The sequence below is a fragment of the Cherax quadricarinatus genome, chromosome 37, assembly GCF_038502225.1.
Source record: "Cherax quadricarinatus isolate ZL_2023a chromosome 37, ASM3850222v1, whole genome shotgun sequence".
Taxonomy (NCBI): domain Eukaryota; kingdom Metazoa; phylum Arthropoda; class Malacostraca; order Decapoda; family Parastacidae; genus Cherax; species Cherax quadricarinatus.
The window spans coordinates 32,613,378-32,633,293 of NC_091328.1; the positions used below are offsets into that span (position 1 = coordinate 32,613,378).

General features: G+C 48.7%; 1 protein-coding gene across 1 annotated transcript in view; it reads right to left on the reverse strand.

The window, feature by feature from the left end:
• LOC128704237 (uncharacterized) overlaps window positions 1-19,916 on the reverse strand; it is a 586,655-nt gene that overhangs the window by 327,817 nt on the left and 238,922 nt on the right. The window contains exon 4 of the mRNA XM_070091942.1: window positions 3,998-4,058. Coding sequence (XP_069948043.1) covers window positions 3,998-4,058 — 61 coding nt within the window. The remainder of the gene's footprint in view (window positions 1-3,997; window positions 4,059-19,916) is intronic.

Consider the following 19,916-nt stretch of genomic DNA (forward strand, 5'->3'; position numbering starts at 1 on the left):
TATCAGTCATTGAAATATAATTTTAACAATTTGTTAGATTTTATCTCTGAAATCACAACTTTAGAACTGGTTACATCTGAGGAGAATTCGAATTTAAATCTTTCACAGAATTATGGTTTTTCATACAAAAAACGTCAGCAACTCGTTTATGAATTATCACCTCTGGTACAACGTTGTGTTGAGACATATTTATTCATAAGCAAATAGCGTTTACTAGGTCGAGCAGTTACATCTCTCCATCATCCCTAAGCTGCCTCCACCTCCTAGCGCCCAACTTCAAATGCTTTTGACAATGTCATATTGACAGTCATTCTCTACTATCCGGTCTTCCTTAAGATAGTTCCTAGTCAGGTCACCCCAGTCATCATACTGTATAATCTGCAGTGCGAAAATTGGGGATCTTAATTATGTTGTCATTATTAAGGTAATTGCATGAGACATTAAAACAGTGATTTGTGATTATTTTCTCCAAGTTCCTTATTAACTTCAGAGAATCCTTGTCTATCAGAACCAAGTCAAACAGTTTTTTTCTTTCTAGTTCTGGCATAAACTGTTTTAAGCAGCAATCTTTGAACATTTCAAGTAAGTCGTTAGACTCTGACCCTCTCAAGAGAATCTAACGACTTTCTTGAGGGGGTCAAATTGTCTCACCATATTTGGCTAAAGTTAAAATCGCCCATTAAAACTTTGTTTTCGCTTCTAAATATTTAAATAGTTTCATTCCAAACAAATTTAACACTATCGTTATTGAGGTTTGTGATCTGTGCATCACACCGATGACTAGCTTTTCGTTCCCTTCACAAAACTGCAGCCGAACAGCCTCCGCGTATCCCATCTTTATATTGTTTCTGATGCAACAGTTTAATTTTTTTCTAACATATATTGTAACTCCGCCCCTTTTCCGGCCGATTATCAATGAGTGATAATTATTTCCCCTTTATGTGGAATTCAGCAAGTGTTTCCCTGTGTTGCAGAATGAACCAGGTTTTATGTATTGCAATGATATCTGTTAATGATACATGCAATTAGTCTAAGCTTATCTATTTTACTTCTTGCACTCCGGCCATTTGTTTACTAGATATTAAAGAAGTTTTTGCCTTGCTATTTTCCCCTTTCTACCTTTGTTTATAGACGAATTTTCCAGCATTTATCAGAAACGACTTCATATGCAATCCTGTTTTCTGAATATTTGCCTAGTATATCTAATCCATTTTTGCTGCAACGTTATTGTTCCCTCTACACACTCTTACCTGATCTACCACCAGTTAAAAGTGTTATACAGGATTTATTAATGACTCCTTTATCGGAGGAGAGAGAATATTTCAACTGCCAATTAATGAAATTCCAAGTTCTTTGTAGTACTTTCCTATGCATAAATTTACCCCAACTGCCCTAAACATTCATTTACTGCTCACTACATATTATTGCTACATATTATTGGAATCCCTATATTTGAATTAGTTAGATCAATAACTGTCTTGCTATTAGCCACCAATGCTTAACCTTGCAATTCCCAACATCATTACCTCCAATAGTGTGGCAGATAACTGGGTTATACTCCTTACCTGCTATAGGGAACACACACACACTGTCTTATCCCTATTACTGAAAGCCCCGTCCATATATCGATCCAGAGAACCCCGGTAACTGGTTGGTATTGTTAGTGGAGTGTGTAGCTGCAATTATGCCGCTTGTAATCTAGGAATTACTTGACTGTATTCAATGAAGGTCGCTGCCTTGATGCTGGTAGGGCGACGGACTTATCCTCCCCTTGCTCGGTTCCAGTCCAACTGCCTCCCGTTGCACAGGCCCTATACGACCCCTATAGGTTTAGCGCTTTTCCTGATTAATTGTGAACGCCATCAATATTTCATGTCTTACAGATGGTACGAAATGTACCAGATGTTTTTTGAGTACAGGCTGTGTGGGCGCAGATTTTCTTAGACTGTGTACACAAACTGCAGAATGATGCATCTTAGGCTCAGCTTGAAACAATTAATTCTGATGTGCAAATTTAATCTTTACTTTAGGCTGTTTAAATTTGAATGAACCAATTTAATGAAATTATTATTTGTGTGTAAAATAACCGGAGAATGTCGCTTATAATCAGAAATAACTTAGTGTTTGACTACAATGGTTGTCTTGGCTTAAATCTGCATAATTCACTTTAATTTGCCTCAGAGATCTGTGTGTACTCAAGATTATTTATAAAAAAAAAATCTTGTTTATCGGAACCTTAAATGAAACTAAATTCAGTATATATTTAGTTAATTAAAAGTTGGTTAATTTAACATGTAGAAAAAAATGGAATGATTACGGCTTGTATAGGTTCCAATTTTATTTTTTTTTAAGAAATTGGAAAACTGAAATAATGTTTTTCAAGTGATAATTTGAGCGTCGCTTCCGAATACCTTCACTTTTTCGACTCTGATAGATAATTCAACTTCTGAGCGGCTTCAGACTTAATGTTTCGGTCTATTTTTGGAAATTAGTCTTAGAGACAACAAGAAAATTCCTCAATCGTTTAGCCTCAAAGTTGTTGCTTCTAAGTAAATGGTTTCAGCTGTGTCTGTGATCATTTCCTATTTTTATTAAAATAACTGCTATGTTAGTTCCCTTATAGTTACTTGTGAATGCCTCTTCTGATTCACTTCATATCTTCAACTTCAAAATTTATGCTGCACTCTGCACTATTCCTGTCGCGTACAGCGAGGTAGAGGAGACTGAGGTCAACGAATACGGGGATAACTTTCTTGGATCGCGCAAGAAATTAAATAAATATATTTCCCTATTCTGTCTTCCCTCTCTCACTGTAATGGCAGATGATGTGGTTTCAATGCGTCACCATTCACCCAACCGGAAGGAGGGGAGAGAGAGAGAGAGAGAGAGAGAGAGAGAGAGAGAGAGAGAGAGAGAGAGAGAGAGGAGGTAGGGGAATACAGGGATTACATAACTAAGAGGCTTACTTAAGTAAGACGCGTCTGGGTAACAATGGCTGCAGAACACTGTACAAAGCCCACGTTCACTCTCACCTTGAGTTTGAACCACTTTAATGCATTACCTGGACTGTTTAGATCTATCCTCCCATCTATCAGCAACGAAGACATGTGGGTGAGTTTACTGTTAAGTACAAGATTAATAGTATTAAGGCTCAACCTCGCTGTCTCCCAGTTATCAACAGATTCACTTTATTTGTACCTTTCTAGAGATAATCATTTTTATAATGACTCGTGTATGGAACAGTTTATCGGAACATTTGAGAATTAGAGAAATAATGTAAATTAACGAACTGTTTTGTCTCTCTATAGCTGATATAGTAAATAGATTTCGAGGGAAAGTTTTTCAGAGAAGCTGAGGCGAGAAGAGAGCTCAAAGCTTCATGAAGGTGAGGAAGAAACACGAACCATACAAATGACTGAACGCATGGGGTTTGAACCCATGGCATGTGAGTTCTATAATTTACAGGCTAGTGCGTTAACCACTGTGCCAGCTGGCTCTAATAAGAGTCCTCCAACTAGATATATTTTTATGCATTATAGGGAGGTTAGCATGGGCCACCACAGTGACCACAAATACAGGTTTTGCAGACGAATCCCACACCAGAGTGATGTGTCGTGCTCTAGCTCAGTTCCCTTCAAAGCTATAATACCTACCTAGGGACAGTGATTTTCATCTGCTGTGAAGCAGGTGAGAAGAAATCTCACGATACAATACTGTTGCTTTTGTTAAGGCGTCCCACTTTTGTCTTTACCCTACGTTGAAGTGACGTAGATATTACAAAGTTACGCAAAGAAGACATAGAGATAAAACAGTAGGAATGATGTAATACAGTGACGTAGAGACGACGAACGTGTATCCTTGTAACTGTTATGTCGTACATTTGACGTAGTGACATATACGGAAGAAATAACGTATTTCAAGATCTGACAGTCACGTTGACGTGCCATAGTGACGTTGACGATAGTGACGTAGAGGAATAAAGAAAAGCAAGACTCACGTCGACGTAGACTCCAGGGGTAGAGAAGGTGGTCTTGGGAGACTGCATCTTAAACAAGTATCTGCAATAATCAAGATGATTGTCTTAGTTCTCTGTACGGAACCTAAGACCAGATGTATCTACATGCATGAGTACACGCACACCATGTACGTCAGTACGGGCACACCATGTACGTCAGTACGGGCACACCATGTACGTCAGTACAAGCCCACCACAATACACGAGTACAAGCATACAACTATACACAACTATGCGAGGTGCATCTATATTCAGAATGCAAAGTCTCGTATATTGTATCGAAGTCTGATCGAATTTTCCATAATTGTCAGGTCAGTAACGTCATGTTAGATCATTACAATACTGTCAGTGCTTGTGGTCTGGCCGTTTTCTAATGCTTTAAAACACACCTAAGTTCCCACGTCTTCTAATACCATGTTCATTTTTCCACTATAATCTACCGTGTTCATAAATACTATCGCATTTACTTTGTTTCGTAAAGTGAAGTCCAGGATCTTTCCTTAATTCATGGTATAACTTAACAAATCTTTGAAGACAATTGCAATTGCAGAGGTCTGAGCAACTGTGATTCTCAGTTGTGTTGCAGAGGTCTAACATCACAATTGTCATCAATGAGTTGTTAAGTTATACCATGAATTAAGGAAAGATCCTGGACTTCATCTTACGAAACAGACAAAGCAAATGTGATAGTAATTATGGACAAGGTAGATTATAGTGGAAAAATGAACATGTTATTAGAAGACGGGGGAACTTATGTGCCTCTTAATACTCAATCATTCTGGCACTTGGCACTGGCATACCTGGGGCACTTGGCACTGGCATACCTGGGGCACTTGGCACTGACATACCTGGGGCACTTGGCACTGACATACCTGGGGCACATGGCATCTCCTGCCTCCTTACATCATTCGAGCAACAACATCTCCCTGAATGAATCTGCTTGAACATTCTGCTCATTTCTGCAAAATTGCAAAGTTCTGATAGTGTTGATTGGAACAGCAGAGGCCAAGAGCTATCATTCAACTCCCTATCATTCAACATACACTCATATATATATATATATATATATATATATATATATATATATATATATATATATATATATATATATATATATATATATATATATACGTATATATATTCTAGTCCCTGTTTCGTGTACTAGTACAACAAACAGTATTTTATATTATTGTGACCACGAACGAGTGGTATTAATCAATAACAACACTGCACTAGCCAAGGACTCGAACCCATGCTGCTTTGGCCTGACTCGTGGTGGGCGAAAACGCACGACGCCCTAATCCACTGGACCATACGATCCTTAAGAGTAGCGCATCCAGCGGAACTGGATGTTGTACTTGCTACCCAAGGACACACGATGGTGTGGATGACTAGGCTAATTTCATTCTAGTCCATGTTTGTTGTACTAGAACACTGCAGTGTTTTTATTGATCAATACCACTCGTTCGTGGTCACAATAATACATATATATATATATATATATATATATATATATATATATATATATATATATATATATATATATATATATATATATATATATATATACATATATATATATATACATATATATATATATATATATATATATATATATATATATATATATATATATATATATATATATATATATATATATATATATATATATATATATATATATATATATATATATATATATATATATATATATATATATATATATATAATATATATATATATATATATATTGTGAACAAAATATTTTTTTTTTTTGCGGCCGGGAGAGTACCGGCGAATAAGAAAAAAAAAAGCGAAATTTTGAGAGATTAAAGATTACAAGGAAGCTTTAAGGATAATAATAATAATTATTATTATTTTTATCATTATTATTATTACTGTTATTATTATATTTAATTATGAACTTAATAATAAAATGAGTAATATTAATATTATAATATAAATGAGTAATATTAGTGATACAGAAGTAACAAAAATAATTTAACACTAACAACAATAATAACCGTAATACTGGTAGTGTTATTCTTAGTTATATTGTAAAATAATATAAAATATTAATTATATAGCAAGATTAACATCTTCACTTTATATTATCAGTAGTGTTATTATAATAGTGGTATGTCAGCGACGGTACTGTGGTATGTCAGCGACGGTACTGTGGTATGTCAGCGAGGGTACTGTGGTATGTCAGCGAGGGTACTGTGGTATGTCAGCGACGGTACTGTGGTATGTCAGCGACGGTACTGTGGTATGTCAGCGAGGGTACTGTGGTATGTCAGCGAGGGTACTGTGGTATGTCAGCGACGGTACTGTGGTATGTCAGCGAGGGTACTGTGGTATGTCAGCGACGGTACTGTGGTATGTCAGCGACGGTACTGTGGTATGTCAGCGAGGGTACTGTGGTATGTCAGCGAGGGTACTGTGGTATGTCAGCGAGGGTACTGTGGTATGTCAGCGACGGTACTGTGGTATGTCAGCGAGGGTACTGTGGTATGTCAGCGACGGTACTGTGGTATGTCAGCGAGGGTACTGTGGTATGTCAGCGAGGGTACTGTGGTATGTCAGCGACGGTACTGTGGTATGTCAGCGAGGGTACTGTGGTATGTCAGCGAGGGTACTGTGGTATGTCAGCGAGGGTACTGTGGTATGTCAGCGACGGTACTGTGGTATGTCAGCGAGGGTACTGTGGTATGTCAGCGACGGTACTGTGGTATGTCAGCGAGGGTACTGTGGTATGTCAGCGAGGGTACTGTGGTATGTCAGCGACGGTACTGTGGTATGTCAGCGACGGTACTGTGGTATGTCAGCGACGGTACTGTGGTATGTCAGCGAGGGTACTGTGGTATGTCAGCGACGGTACTGTGGTATGTCAGCGACGGTACTGTGGTATGTCAGCGACGGTACTGTGGTATGTCAGCGACGGTACTGTGGTATGTCAGCGAGGGTACTGTGGTATGTCAGCGACGGTACTGTGGTATGTCAGCGACGGTACTGTGGTATGTCAGCTACGGTACTGTGGTATGTCAGCGAGGGTACTGTGGTATGTCAGCGACGGTACTGTGGTATGTCAGCGACGGTACTGTGGTATGTCAGCGACGGTACTGTGGTATGTCAGCGACGGTACTGTGGTATGTCAGCGACGGTACTGTGGTATGTCAGCGACGGTACTGTGGTATGTCAGCGACGGTACTGTGGTATGTCAGCGACGGTACTGTGGTATGTCAGCGAGGGTACTGTGGTATGTCAGCGAGGGTACTGTGGTATGTCAGCGAGGGTACTGTGGTATGTCAGCGAGGGTACTGTGGTATGCCAGCGAGGGTACTGTGGTATGTCAGCGAGGGTACTGTGGTATGTCAGCGACGGTACTGTGGTATGTCAGCGACGGTACTGTGGTATGTCAGCGAGGGTACTGTGGTATGTCAGCGACGGTACTGTGGTATGTCAGCGAGGGTACTGTGGTATGTCAGCGAGGGTACTGTGGTATGTCAGCGACGGTACTGTGGTATGTCAGCGACGGTACTGTGGTTTGTCAGCGACGGTACTGTGGTATGTCAGCGAGGGTACTGTGGTATGTCAGCGAGGGTACTGTGGTATGTCAGCGACGGTACTGTGGTATGTCAGCGACGGTACTGTGGTTTGTCAGCGACGGTACTGTGGTATGTCAGCGAGGGTACTGTGGTATGTCAGCGACGGTACTGTGGTATGTCAGCGAGGGTACTGTGGTATGTCAGCGACGGTACTGTGGTATGTCAGCGACGGTACTGTGGTATGTCAGCGAGGGTACTGTGGAATGTCAGCGACGGTACTGTGGTATGTCAGCGAGGGTACTGTGGTATGTCAGCGACGGTACTGTGGTATGTCAGCGACGGTACTGTGGTTTGTCAGCGACGGTACTGTGGTATGTCAGCGAGGGTACTGTGGTATGTCAGCGACGGTACTGTGGTATGTCAGCGACGGTACTGTGGTATGTCAGCGACGGTACTGTGGTTTGTCAGCGACGGTACTGTGGTATGTCAGCGAGGGTACTGTGGTATGTCAGCGACGGTACTGTGGTATGTCAGCGAGGGTACTGTGGTATGTCAGCGACGGTACTGTGGTATGTCAGCGACGGTACTGTGGTATGTCAGCGACGGTACTGTGGTATGTCAGCGACGGTACTGTGGTATGTCAGCGACGGTACTGTGGCATGTCAGCGACGGTACTGTGGTATGTCAGCGACGGTACTGTGGTATGTCAGCGACGGTACTGTGGTATGTCAGCGACGGTACTGTGGTATGTTAGCGAGGGTACTGTGGTATGTCAGCGAGGGTACTGTGGTATGTCAGCGAGGGTACTGTGGTATGTCAGCGAGGGTACTGTGGTATGTCAGCGAGGGTACTGTGGTATGTCAGCGAGGGTACTGTGGTATGTCAGCGAGGGTACTGTGGTATGTCAGCGAGGGTACTGTGGTATGTCAGCGACGGTACTGTGGAATGTCAGCGACGGTACTGTGGTATGTCAGCGAGGGTACTGTGGTATGTCAGCGAGGGTACTGTGGTATGTCAGCGACGGTACTGTGGAATGTCAGCGACGGTACTGTGGTTTGTCAGCGACGGTACTGTGGTATGTCAGCGAGGGTACTGTGGTATGTCAGCGACGGTACTGTGGTATGTCAGCGACGGTACTGTGGTATGTCAGCGACGGTACTGTGGTTTGTCAGCGACGGTACTGTGGTATGTCAGCGAGGGTACTGTGGTATGTCAGCGACGGTACTGTGGTATGTCAGCGAGGGTACTGTGGTATGTCAGCGACGGTACTGTGATATGTCAGCGAGGGTACTGTGGTATGTCAGCGACGGTACTGCGGTATGTCAGCGACGGTACTGTGGTATGTCACCGACGGTACTGTGGTATGTCAGCGACGGTACTGTGGTATGTCAGCGACGGTACTGTGGTATGTCACCGACGGTACTGTGGTATGTCAGCGACGGTACTGTGGTATGTCAGCGACGGTACTGTGGTATGTCAGCGACGGTACTGTGGTATGTCAGCGACGGTACTGTGGTATGTCAGCGAAGGTACTGTGGTATGTCAGCGACGGTACTGTGGTATGTCAGCGAGGGTACTGTGGTATGTCAGCGAGGGTACTGTGGTATGTCAGCGACGGTACTGTGGTATGTCAGCGACGGTACTGTGGTATGTCAGCGACGGTACTGTGGTATGTCAGCTAGGGTACTGTGGTATGTCAGCGAGGGTACTGTGGTATGTCAGCGACGGTACTGTGGTATGTCAGCGACGGTACTGTGGTTTGTCAGCGACGGTACTGTGGTATGTCAGCGAGGGTACTGTGGTATGTCAGCGACGGTACTGTGGTATGTCAGCGACGGTACTGTGGTATGTCAGCGACGGTACTGTGGTTTGTCAGCGACGGTACTGTGGTATGTCAGCGACGGTACTGTGGTATGTCAGCGACGGTACTGTGGTATGTCAGCGACGGTACTGTGGTTTGTCAGCGACGGTACTGTGGTATGTCAGCGAGGGTACTGTGGTATGTCAGCGACGGTACCGTGGTATGTCAGCGACGGTACTGTGGTATGTCAGCGACGGTACCGTGGTATGTCAGCGACGGTACTGTGGTATGTCAGCGACGGTACTGTGGTATGTCAGCGACGGTACTGTGGTATGTCAGCGACGGTACTGTGGTATGTCAGCGACGGTACTGTGGTTTGCCAGCGACGGTACTGTGGTATGTCAGCGAGGGTACTGTGGTATGTCAGCGACGGTACTGTGGTATGTCAGCGAGGGTACTGTGGTATGTCAGCGAGGGTACTGTGGTATGTCAGCGACGGTACTGTGGTATGTCAGCGACGGTACTGTGGTATGTCAGCGACGGTACTGTGGTTTGTCAGCGACGGTACTGTGGTATGTCAGCGACGGTACTGTGGTATGTCAGCGACGGTACTGTTGTATGTCAGCGACGGTACTGTGGTATGTCAGCGACGGTACTGTGGTATGTCAGCGAGGGTACTGTGGTATGCCAGCGACGGTGCTGTGGTATGTCAGCGACGGTACTGTGGTATGTCAGCGACGGTACTGTGGTATGTCAGCGAGGGTACTGTGGTATGTCAGCGACGGTACTGTGGTATGTCAGCGACGGTACTGTGGTATGTCAGCGACGGTACTGTGGTATGTCAGCGACGGTACTGTGGTATGTCAGCGACGGTACTGTGGTATGTCAGCGAGGGTACTGTGGTATGTCAGCGACGGTACTGTGGTATGTCAGCGACGGTACTGTGGTATGTCAGCGACGGTACTGTGGTATGTCAGAGACGGTGTCAGCGACGGTACTGTGGTATGTCAGCGACGGTACTGTGGTATGTCAGCGACGGTACTGTGGTATGTCAGCGACGGTACTGTGGTATGTCAGCGACGGTACTGTGGTATGTCAGCGACGGTACTGTGGTATGTCAGCGACGGTACTGTGGTATGTCAGCGACGGTACTGTGGTATGTCAGCGACGGTACTGTGGTATGTCAGCGACGGTACTGTGGTATGTCAGCGAGGGTACTGTGGTATGTCAGCGACGGTACTGTGGTATGTCAGCGACGGTACTGTGGTATGTCAGCGACGGTACTGTGGTATGTCAGCGACGGTACTGTGGTATGTCAGCGACGGTACTGTGGTATGTCAGCGACGGTACTGTGGTATGTCAGCGACGGTACTGTGGTATGTCAGCGACGGTACTGTGGTATGTCAGCGACGGTACTGTGGTATGTCAGCGACGGTACTGTGGTATGTCAGCGACGGTCCTGTGGTATGTCAGCGACGGTACTGTGGTATGTCAGCGACGGTACTGTGGTATGTCAGCGACGGTACTGTGGTATGTCAGCGACGGTACTGTGGTATGTCAGCGACGGTACTGTGGTATGTCAGCGACGGTACTGTGGTATGTCAGCGACGGTACTGTGGTATGTCAGCGACGGTACTGTGGTATGTCAGCGACGGTACTGTGGTATGTCAGCGACGGTACTTTGGTATGTCAGCGACGGTACTGTGGTATGTCAGCGACGGTACTGTGGTATGTCAGCGACGGTACTGTGGTATGTCAGCGACGGTACTGTGGTATGTCAGCGACGGTACTGTGGTATGTCAGCGAGGGTCCTGTGGTATGTCAGCGACGGTACTGTGGTATGTCAGCGACGGTACTGTGGTATGTCAGCGACGGTACTGTGGCATGTCAGCGACGGTACTGTGGTATGTCAGCGACGGTACTGTGGTATGTCAGCGACGGTACTGTGGTATGTCAGCGACGGTACTGTGGTATGTCAGCGACGGTACTGTGGTATGTCAGCGACGGTACTGTGGTATGTCAGCGACGGTACTGTGGTATGTCAGCGAGGGTACTGTGGTATGTCAGCGAGGGTACTGTGGTATGTCAGCGAGGGTACTGTGGTATGTCAGCGAGGGTACTGTGGTATGTCAGCGAGGGTACTGTGGTATGTCAGCGACGGTACTGTGGTATGTCAGCGACGGTACTGTGGTATGTCAGCGACGGTACTGTGGTATGTCAGCGACGGTACTGTGGTATGTCAGCGACGGTACTGTGGTATGTCAGCGACGGTACTGTGGTATGTCAGCGACGGTACTGTGGTATGTCAGCGACGGTACTGTGGTATGTCAGCGACGGTACTGTGGTATGTCAGCGACGGTACTGTGGTATGTCAGCGACGGTACTGTGGTATATCAGCGACGGTACTGTGGTATGTCAGCGACGGTACTGTGGTATGTCAGCGACGGTACTGTGGTATGTCAGCGAGGGTACTGTGGTATGTCAGCGACGGTACTGTGGTATGTCAGCGAGGGTACTGTGGTATGTCAGCGACGGTACTGTGGTATGTCAGCGAGGGTACTGTGGTATGTCAGCGACGGTACTGTGGTATGTCATGTCAGCGAGGGTACTGTGGTATGTCAGCGACGGTACTGTGGTATGTCAGCGACGGTACTGTGGTATGTCAGCGACGGTACTGTGGTATGTCAGAGACGGTACTGTGGTATGTCAGCGAGGGTACTGTGGTATGTCAGCGACGGTACTGTGGTATGTCAGCGACGGTGTGGTATGTCAGCGACGGTACTGTGGTATGTCAGCGAGGGTACTGTGGTATGTCAGCGACGGTACTGTGGTATGTCAGCGACGGTACTGTGGTATGTCAGTGACGGTACTGTGGTATGTCAGCGAGGGTACTGTGGTATGTCAGCGACGGTACTGTGGTATGTCAGCGACGGTACTGTGGTATGTCAGCGACGGTACTGTGGTATGTCAGCGACGGTACTCTGGTATGTCAGCGACGGTACTGTGGTATGTCAGCGACGGTACTGTGGTATGTCAGCGACGGTACTGTGGTATGTCAGCGACGGTACTGTGGTATGTCAGCGACGGTACTGTGGTATGTCAGCGACGGTCCTGTGGTATGTCAGCGAGGGTACTGTGGTATGTCAGCGACGGTACTGTGGTTTGTCAGCGACGGTACTGTGGTATGTCAGCGAGGGTACTGTGGTATGTCAGCGACGGTACCGTGGTATGTCAGCGACGGTACTGTGGTATGTCAGCGACGGTACCGTGGTATGTCAGCGACGGTACTGTGGTATGTCAGCGACGGTACTGTGGTATGTCAGCGACGGTACTGTGGTATGTCAGCGACGGTACTGTGGTATGTCAGCGACGGTACTGTGGTATGTCAGCGACGGTACTGTGGTATGTCAGCGAGGGTACTGTGGTATGTCAGCGACGGTACTGTGGTATGTCAGCGAGGGTACTGTGGTATGTCAGCGAGGGTACTGTGGTATGTCAGCGACGGTACTGTGGTATGTCAGCGACGGTACTGTGGTATGTCAGCGACGGTACTGTGGTTTGTCAGCGACGGTACTGTGGTATGTCAGCGAGGGTACTGTGGTATGTCAGCGACGGTACCGTCGTATGTCAGCGACGGTACTGTGGTATGTCAGCGACGGTACCGTGGTATGTCAGCGACGGTACTGTGGTATGTCAGCGACGGTACTGTGGTATGTCAGCGACGGTACTGTGGTATGTCAGCGACGGTACTGTGGTATGTCAGCGAGGGTACTGTGGTATGTCAGCGACGGTACTGTGGTATGTCAGCGACGGTACTGTGGTATGTCAGCGACGGTACTGTTGTATGTCAGCGACGGTACTGTGGTATGTCAGCGACGGTACTGTGGTATGTCAGCGACGGTACTGTGGTATGTCAGCGACGGTACTGTGGTATGTCAGCGACGGTACTGTGGTATGTCAGCGACGGTACTGTGGTATGTCAGCGACGGTACTGTGGTATGTCAGCGACGGTACTGTGGTATGTCAGCGACGGTACTGTGGTATGTCAGCGACGGTACTGTGGTATGTCAGCGACGGTACTGTGGTATGTCAGCGACGGTACTGTGGTATGTCAGCGACGGTACTGTGGTATGTCAGCGACGGTACTGTGGTATGTCAGCGACGGTACTGTGGTATGTCAGCGACGGTACTGTGGTATGTCAGCGACGGTACTGTGGTATGTCAGCGAGGGTACTGTGGTATGTCAGCGAGGGTACTGTCGTATGTCAGCGAGGGTACTGTGGTATGTCAGGGACGGTACTGTGGTATGTCAGCGACGGTACTGTGGTATGTCAGCGACGGTACTGTGGTATGTCAGCGACGGTACTGTGGTATGTCAGCGACGGTACTGTGGTATGTCAGCGACGGTACTGTGGTATGTCAGCGACGGTACTGTGGTATGTCAGCGACGGTACTGTGGTATGTCAGCGACGGTACTGTGGTATGTCAGCGACGGTACTGTGGTATGTCAGCGACGGTACTGTGGTATGTCAGCGACGGTACTGTGGTATGTCAGCGACGGTACTGTGGTATGTCAGCGACGGTACTGTGGGATGTCAGCGACGGTACTGTGGTATGTCAGCGACGGTACTGTGGTATGTCAGCGACGGTACTGTGGTATGTCAGCGACGGTACTGTGGTATGTCAGCGACGGTACTGTGGTATGTCAGCGACGGTACTGTGGTATGTCAGCGACGGTACTGTGGTATGTCAGCGACGGTACTGTGGTATGTCAGCGACGGTACTGTGGTATGCCAGCGACGGTACTGTGCTATGTCAGCGAGGGTACTGTGGTATGTCAGCGACGGTACTGTGGTATGTCAGCGAGGGTACTGTGGTATGTCAGCGACGGTACTGTGCTATGTCAGCGAGGGCACTGTGGTATGTCAGCGACGGTACTGTGATATGTCAGCGACGGTACTGTGGTATGTCAGCGACGGTACTGTGGTATGTCAGCGACGGTACTGTGGTATGTCAGCGAGGGTACTGTGGTATGTCAGCGACGGTACTGTGGTATGTCAGCGACGGTACTGTGGTATGTCAGCGAGGGTACTGTGGTATGTCAGCGAGGGTACTGTGGTATGTCAGCGAGGGTATTGTGGTATGTCAGCGAGGGTACTGTGGTATGTCAGCGAGGGTACTGTGGTATGTCAGCGAGGGTACTGTGGTATGTCAGCGACGGTACTGTGGTATGTCAGCGACGGTACTGTGGTATGTCAGCGACGGTACTGTGGTATGTCAGCGACGGTTATGTGGTATGTCAGCGACGGTACTGTGGTATGTCAGCGACGGTACTGTGGTATGTCAGCGACGGTACTGTGGTATGTCAGCGACGGTACTGTGGTATGTCAGCGACGGTACTGTGGTATGTCAGCGACGATGCTCTGGTATGTTAGCGAGGGTACTGTGGTATGCCAGCGACGGTACTGTGCTATGTCAGCGAGGGTACTGTGGTATGTCAGCGACGGTACTGTGGTATGTCAGGGAGGGTACTGTGGTATGTCAGCGAGGGTACTGTGGTATGTTAGCGAGGGTACTGTGGTATGTCAGCGACGGTACTGTGGTATGTCAGCGAGGGTACTGTGGTATGTCAGCGACGGTACTGTGGTATGTAAGCGACGGTACTGTGGTATGTCAGCGAGAGTGCTGTGGTATGTCAGCGACGGTACTGTGGTATGTCAGCGACGGTACTGTGGTATGTCAGCGAGGGTACTGTGGTATGTCAGCGACGGTACTGTGGTATGTCAGCGACGGTACTGTGGTATGTCAGCGAGGGTACTGTGGTATGTCAGCGACGGTACCGTGGTATGTCAGCGACGGTACTGTGGAATGTCAGCGACGGTACTGTGGTATGTCAGCGACGGTACTGTGGTATGTCAGCGACGGTACTGTGGTATGTCAGCGAGGGTACTGTGGTATGTCAGCGACGGTACTGTGGTATGTCAGCGACGGTACTGTGGTATGTCAGCGAGGGTACTGTGGTATGTCAGCGACGGTACCGTGGTATGTCAGCGACGGTACTGTGGAATGTCAGCGACGGTACTGTGGTATGTCAGCGACGGTACTGTGGTATGTCAGCGACGGTACTGTGGTATGTCAGCGACGGTACTGTGGTATGTCAGCGACGGTACTGTGGTATGTCAGCGACGGTACTGTGGTATGTCAGCGAGGGTACTGTGGTATGTCAGCGACGGTACTGTGGTATGTCAGCGACGGTACTGTGGTATGTCAGCGACGGTACTGTGGTATGTCAGTGACGGTACTGTGGTATGTCAGCGAGGGTACTGTGGTATGTCAGCGACGGTACTGTGGAATGTCAGCGACGGTACTGTGGTATGTCAGCGACGGTACTGTGGTATGTCAGCGACGGTACTCTGGTATGTCAGCGACGGTACTGTGGTATGTCAACGACGGTACTGTAGTATGTCAGCGACGGTACTGTGGTATGTCAGCGACGGTACTGTGGTATGTCAGCGACGGTACTGTGGTATGTCAGCGACGGTACTGTGGTATGTCAGCGACGGTACTGTGGTATGTCAGCGACGGTACTGTGGTATGACAGCGACGGTTCTGTGGTATGTCAGCGACGGTACTGTGGTATGTCAGCGACGGTACTGTGGTATGTCAGCGACGGTACTGTGGTATGTCAGCGACGGTACTGTGGTATGTCAGCGACGGTACTGTGGTATGTCAGCGACGGTACTGTGGTATGTCAGCGACGGTACTGTGGTATGTCAGCGAGGGTACTGTGGTATGTCAGCGACGGTACTGTGGTATGCGACGGTACTGTACAGCGACGGTACTGTGGTATGTCAGCGACGGTACTGTGGTATGTCAGCGACGGTACTGTGGTATGTCAGCGACGGTACTGTGGTATGTCAACGACGGTACTGTAGTATGTCAGCGACGGTACTGTGGTATGTCAGCGACGGTACTGTGGTATGTCAGCGACGGTACTGTGGTATGTCAGCGACGGTACTGTGGTATGTCAGCGAGGGTACTGTGGTATGTCAGCGACGGTACTGTGGTATGTCAGCGAGGGTACTGTGGTATGTCAGCGACGGTACTGTGGTATGTCAGCGAGGGTACTGTGGTATGTCAGCGACGGTACTGTGGTATGTCAGCGACGGTACTGTGGTTTGTCAGCGACGGTACGGTGGTATGTCAGCGACGGTACTGTGGTATGTCAGCGACGGTACTGTGGTATGTCAGCGACGGTACTGTGGTATGTCAGCGACGGTACTGTGGTATGTACAGCGAGGGTACTGTGGTATGTCAGCGACGGTACTGTGGTATGTCAGCGAGGGTCCTGTGGTCTGTCAGCGAGGGTACTGTGGTATGTCAGCGAGGGTACTGTGGTATGTCAGCGACGGTACTGTGGTATGTCAGCGACGGTACTGTGGTATGTCAGCGACGGTACTGTGGTATGTCAGCGACGGTACTGTGGTATGTCAGCGACTGTATGTGGTATGTCAGCGACGGTACTGTGGTATGTCAGCGACGGTACTGTGGTATGTCAGCGACGGTACTGTGGTATGTCAGCGACGGTACTGTGGTATGTCAGCGACGGTACTGTGGTATGTCAGCGACGGTACTGTGGTATGTCAGCGACGGTACTGTGGTATGTCAGCGACGGTACTGTGGTATGTCAGCGACGGTACTGTTGTATGTCAGCGACGGTACTGTGGTATGTCAGCGACGGTACTGTGGTATGTCAGCGACGGTACTGTGGTATGTTAGCGAGGGTACTGTGGTATGTCAGCGAGGGTACTGTGGTATGTCAGCGAGGGTACTGTGGTATGTCAGCGACGGTACTGTTGTATGTCAGCGAGGGTACTGTGGTATGTCAGCGAGGGTACTGTGGTATGTCAGCGAGGGTACTGTGGTATGTCAGCGAGGTACTGTGGTATGTCAGCGACGGTACTGTGGTATGTCAGCGACGGTACTGTGGTATGTCAGCGACGGTACTGTGGTATGTCAGCGACGGTACTGTGGTATGTCAGCGACGGTACTGTGGTATGTCAGCGACGGTACTGTGGTATGTCAGCGACGGTACTGTGGTATGTCAGCGACGGTACTGTGGTATGTCAGCGACGGTACTGTGGTATGTCAGCGACGGTACTGTGGTATGTCAGCGACGGTACTGTGGTATGTCAGCGACGGTACTGTGGTATGTCAGCGACGGTACTGTGGTATGTCAGCGACGGTACTGTGGTATGTCAGCGACGGTACTGTGGTATGTCAGCGAGGGTCCGGTGGTATGTCAGCGACGGTACGGTGGTATGTCAGCGACGGTACTGTGGTATGTCAGCGACGGTACTGTGGTATGTCAGCGACGGTACTGTGGTATGTCAGCGACGGTACTGTGGTATGTCAGCGACGGTACTGTGGTATGTCAGCGACGGTACTGTGGTATGTCAGCGACGGTACTGTGGTATGTCAGCGACGGTACTGTGGTATGTCAGCGACGGTACTGTGGTATGTCAGCGACGGTACTGTGGTATGTCAGCGACGGTACTGTGGTATGTCAGCGACGGTACTGTGGTATGTCAGCGACGGTACTGTGGTATGTCAGCGACGGTACTGTGGTATGTCAGCGACGGTACTGTGGTATGTCAGCGACGGTACTGTGGTATGTCAGCGACGGTACTGTGGTATGTCAGCGACGGTACTGTGGTATGTCAGCGACGGTACTGTGGTATGTCAGCGACGGTACTGTGGTATGTCAGCGACGGTACTGTGGTATGTCAGCGACGGTACTGTGGTATGTCAGCGACGGTACTGTGGTATGTCAGCGACGGTACTGTGGTATGTCAGAGACGGTACTGTGGTATGTCAGACGGTACTGTGGTATGTCAGCGACGGTACTGTGGTATGTCAGCGACGGTACTGTGGTATGTCAGCGACGGTACTGTGGTATGTCAGCGACGGTACTGTGGTATGTCAGCGACGGTACTGTGGTATGTCAGCGACGGTACTGTGGTATGTCAGCGACGGTGTCAGCGACGGTACTGTGGTATGTCAGCGACGGTACTCCGGTCTGTCAGCGACGGTACTGTGGTATGTCAGCGACGGTACTGTGGTATGTCAGCGACGGTACTGTGGTATGTCAGCGACGGTACTGTGGTATGTCAGCGACGGTACTGTGGTATGTCAGCGACGGTACTGTGGTATGTCAGCGACGGTACTGTGGTATGTCAGCGACGGTACTGTGGTATGTCAGCGACGGTACTGTGGTATGTCAGCGACGGTACTGTGGTATGTCAGCGACGGTACTGTGGTATGTCAGCGACGGTACTGTGGTATGTCACCGACGGTACTGTGGTATGTCAGCGACGGTACTGTGGTATGTCAGCGACGGTACTGTGGTATGTCAGCGACGGTACTGTGGTCTGTCAGCGACGGTACTGGGGTGTGTGAGCGACGGTACTGTGGTACTGTGGTATGTCAGCGACGGTACTGTGGTATGTCAGCGAGGGTACTGTGGTATGTCAGCGACGGTACTGTGGTATGTCAGCGAGGGTACTGTGGTATGTCAGCGAGGGTACTGTGGTATGTCAGCTACGGTACTGTGGTATGTCAGCGACGGTACTGTGGTATGTCAGCGACGGTACTGTGGTATGTCAGCGACGGTACTGTGGTATGTCAGCGACTGTACGGTGGTATGTCAGCGACGGTACTGTGTATGTCAGCGACGGTACTGTGGTATGTCAGCGACGGTACTGTGGTATGTCAGCGAGGGTACTGTGGTATGTCAGCGACGGTACTGTGGTATGTCAGCGACGGTACTGTGGTATATCAGCGACGGTACTGTGGTATGTCAGCGACGGTACTGTGGTATGTCAGCGACGATACTGTGGTATGTCAGCGAGGGTACTGTGGTATGTCAGCGAGGGTACTGTGGTATGTCAGCGAGGGTACTGTGGTATGTCAGCGACGGTACTGTGGTATGTCAGCGACGGTACTGTGGTATGTCAGCGACGGTACTGTGGTATGTCAGCGACGGTACTGTGGTATGTCAGCGACGGTACTGTGGTATGTCAGCGACGGTACTGTGGTATGTCAGCGACGGTACTGTGGTATTTCAGCGACGGTACTGTGGTATGTCAGCGACGGTACTGTGGTATGTCAGCGACGGTACTGTGGTATGTCAGCGACGGTACTGTGGTATGTCAGCGACGGTACTGTGGTATGTCAGCGACGGTACTGTGGTATGTCAGCGACGGTACTGTGGTATGTCAGCGACGGTACTGTGGTATGTCAGCGACGGTACTGTGGTATGTCAGCGAGGGTACTGTGGTATGTCAGCGACGGTACTGTGGTATGTCAGCGAGGGTACTGTGGTATGTCAGCGAGGGTACTGTGGTATGTCAGCGACGGTACTGTGGTATGTCAGCGACGGTACTGTGGTATGTCAGCGACGGTACTGTGGTATGTCAGCGACGGTACTGTGGTATGTCAGCGACGGTACTGTGGTATGTCAGCGAGGGTACTGTGGTATGTCAGCGACGGT